This window comes from Bidens hawaiensis, unplaced genomic scaffold (assembly GCF_021521415.1).
Source record: "Bidens hawaiensis isolate Kalapana, Puna unplaced genomic scaffold, B.hawaiensis_p1.1 tig00018749_1, whole genome shotgun sequence".
Lineage (NCBI taxonomy): Eukaryota > Viridiplantae > Streptophyta > Magnoliopsida > Asterales > Asteraceae > Bidens > Bidens hawaiensis.
The window spans coordinates 157,996-161,289 of NW_027492842.1; the positions used below are offsets into that span (position 1 = coordinate 157,996).

At 38.7% G+C, this 3,294-nt stretch overlaps 1 protein-coding gene across 1 annotated transcript; it reads right to left on the bottom strand.

The window, feature by feature from the left end:
* Positions 1-436: 436 nt before the first annotated feature.
* On the bottom strand, positions 437-3,294 carry LOC143556890 (putative sucrose-phosphate synthase 1). The gene is made up of 4 exons (XM_077046105.1): positions 2,968-3,294; positions 1,230-1,883; positions 1,015-1,142; positions 437-677 (listed from the first exon to the last, which is right to left on the bottom strand). The coding sequence occupies exons 1-4, from the start codon at positions 3,292-3,294 to the stop codon at positions 437-439; spliced, it is 1,350 nt and encodes a 449-aa protein (XP_076902220.1).

Consider the following 3,294-nt stretch of genomic DNA (forward strand, 5'->3'; position numbering starts at 1 on the left):
TTGAAATCATCATACCAAGTTTAATCCGAAGTAATCCAAGATTATGATGTTAATCTTTAATTAGAAACACCCAAAATATTGTTCCAAGGCACCAAAATCACCCACACCAATTGTCTAGTTCGGAATCTCCAAGAATGGAATCCAAAAGTCCTTTAAAACCCATTTTTTGAGTTGTAACCGACATTAAAATGCTGAGGCTACAGTAAGCTACGGTGGCTACCGTAGAAGTTCTTACGGTGGAAAGTGTCTGTTTACGGTGGCTTTTTACGGCAGACCCCTAGCGTAGCTTACGGTGGATACCGTAAGCTACGGTAGACCCAGTTCAAAATTCCATTTTTCTTTATCAATTCTTGGTTGTTGACTTCCCGCATTGACTCTCTTGTTCCTTTTCATCTGAACACACTTGAGCAACCTTTTCTCCTCATTTGTACCTGCGTTAACACAACATAGTGTAGTAATCCAAATCCTTGAATTTATACATAAACGCACACGTTTTAACTCGAATTACGACACTTAAGGGTGGCTCTACAATCCACCCGTCATTAGTATTACCAACGCCTTTAAGTATAACAGATTTATGAACACCACCAAGAAATCCTTCATAATCAGTGTCTCCACTTTCACCGATAAAAACGACCACTTTTGTCAAGTCCATACCCCAACGGAGATATAAATACCTGAAAACATATTATTGAATGGTAAAAATGTGTTGTTATGGATTGGACATGTCGAGCCTGACCCGGCCCATTACCAGGCCCGTGAGGCACGAATGGACCTAGAAAAGACATGGTATATTTTTTAATGGAATACTGGTTCCAATTTGGGTCAACAGAAGTCAAAACCAGTTTGGTTAGGATAAGTAGAGTTTTGACTCGTTTGAAACTGGACTTTGACCAGTTCGGGCCGTGTTAGATCGGTTTTTTTTGGGTTGTTTTTTTTTGTGCACCTCTAAACGGGTCAACCGTCAAGGCCCGGTACTTATAAATCAGAGACGGGTATTAAATTTTATTATACCTGAGGGCTTGTGAACGAGACGCTAATACTGGAATAACGTTTATTTTCCGCCTGTTTTGGCAATAAATAAAGTGACAACGAAGAGCATGGATTCTCATCATCTTCCTAAGCTCCTTTGCAGGAGGAACCTGCAAGTTAAATAAGAAATATAAGATAAATAGATAACGGGTCAAACAGGTTGAAAGTCAGTCAAATAACATAATAAACAAACTTACCAATGCTGGATTTCGAACATTAAAAGCATAACAATAATTAGTAGAAACCGCTGCATCTTCTGTGACAACATGCTCTTCATTTTTATTTTGGGCCTTTTTGTCAATAACCGAAGAAGCCCATCTAACCAAAGTCGTTCTAAGCCCTTCACCGCCCCATCGGTACTCAATATGCGAATGATAATAAAGATCAAACACAAGCGGGTTATCTACCGAATGCGAAGACGTGTAGTACAGATCAGCACTACTGTTGCAAATAAACGTGTCAAAATCGGACCGGTTCAGCCCGTTTGAAACCATAAACGAGTGAATTTCCGCCATTTGTAACGATGTCGCCAATATAAACCCGACCGACCCGTCTTTTTTCTCGTTTTCTACCGCCTCAAAAACCTTCTTAATGTTTTCAAAAAGATTTTTAATATTATCGGTATCGATGGCGATTACAAAGATATGGTTTCGTCTTCTTAACGCCGGAAACTTAGCTTGATCAGATTTTTCTCCTGACACGGTTTTTACGATATTACCCTTGGAATATGACAATACCACACTCTCTAGTTTACTCTTTTTATCCTCGGAATCGACACCGTCTAAATTTAGAGATATATCCTGCATATCTCTTAACGAGTCACTTGGTGATTCGGGTGCCTCGGCTTGCAACTCGCGATACGTGAAAGGTAAGTTTACATTATATGTAAATAAATTGTTGTTGTTGTTGTTGTTATATGATAAAAACTAGTTTTAGAGCCCGTGTCACACACGGGATAATTCAAATTATAAAATTACAAGTAAAGCAAATAATTACATAGCGTATATGCAAAAATGTATTACATCTATTCTTCTATCTACGCTACGTGTACATAAATGATTTTATGTGGCAACCCCAACTTTCGGTCCTTTTTTTTTATGTTGACTGGTTTATTATTATTATTGCTACTATTATTATTGTTATTGTTGTTAAATAGATTCCTATTTAGTTAGAGCATGAGCTAGGAAACTGTATAACACAACTTAAGGCACGATTATGTAAACTAGGCTTGGACCACTTGTCTTAACATAGCATTAATAGTTCGGCTTGACACAAACACACACGAAACCCAGCAAATGATTTAAATCTATGTAGCCCATGACACGTCTACATAATTATTTACAAACATTATATAAGTATACAATCCAAGCTATACGGATATGGATTAACAAATATATGCATATCGTCCTCTCATATCTTATAAATATGACCCGCACACATAATTACTTCCTAATATTTAATGTAAACATAGCACATATATGAAGTAATTAGTATCTGTATATATTACTCGTCTAACAAGTTTATGTACTTATAAACATCAACAAACTAGATAATAATAATAATATAATCATCCAATTAGCTGTGCGTTCTTCACAAAAGTTACAACATGTAATGTTTTGAGTGACGCTTGCCACCGTCCTATTACCACCCTGAAGATTTGAACATTCTATGGCCTATCTTTCTATTATCAGGCTGAGGGGTGTGGGGGGCTCTAAAGGGGGCGCGAGTGGGGGCTCCAGCCAATAATATTGTGACGTGTGGCAGAGAGAGAAACTGGATAAGATGGGTGTTGGAGCCCCCGTTGGAGCCCCTGGCCCTAGTGTGGAGGGGCTCCAGCGGATTTTTTTTTTATTTTTTTATAAATAAAAAATACCCCTTGCTATTATAATCTCCATAACCCACCCCGCCACCTTTGAAAGAAGGTTTCCGACCAACCTGCACTTTTTCCGATGAACCGATATGAAACCCAACAACAAAACAATACCCTTGATTTACCATCTTCACTCCATAACCCACCCCGCCACCTTTGAAAGAAGGTTTCCGACCAACCTGCACTTTTTCCGATGAACCGATATGAAACCCAACAACTAAACAATACCCTTGATTTACCATCTTCACTCCATAACCCACCCCGCCACCTTTGAAAGAAGGTTTCCGACCAACCTGCACTTTTTCCGATGAACCGATATGAAACCCAACAACAAAACAATACCCTTTCCGACCAACCTGCACTTTTTCCGATGAACCGGTTGTTAATCTCAT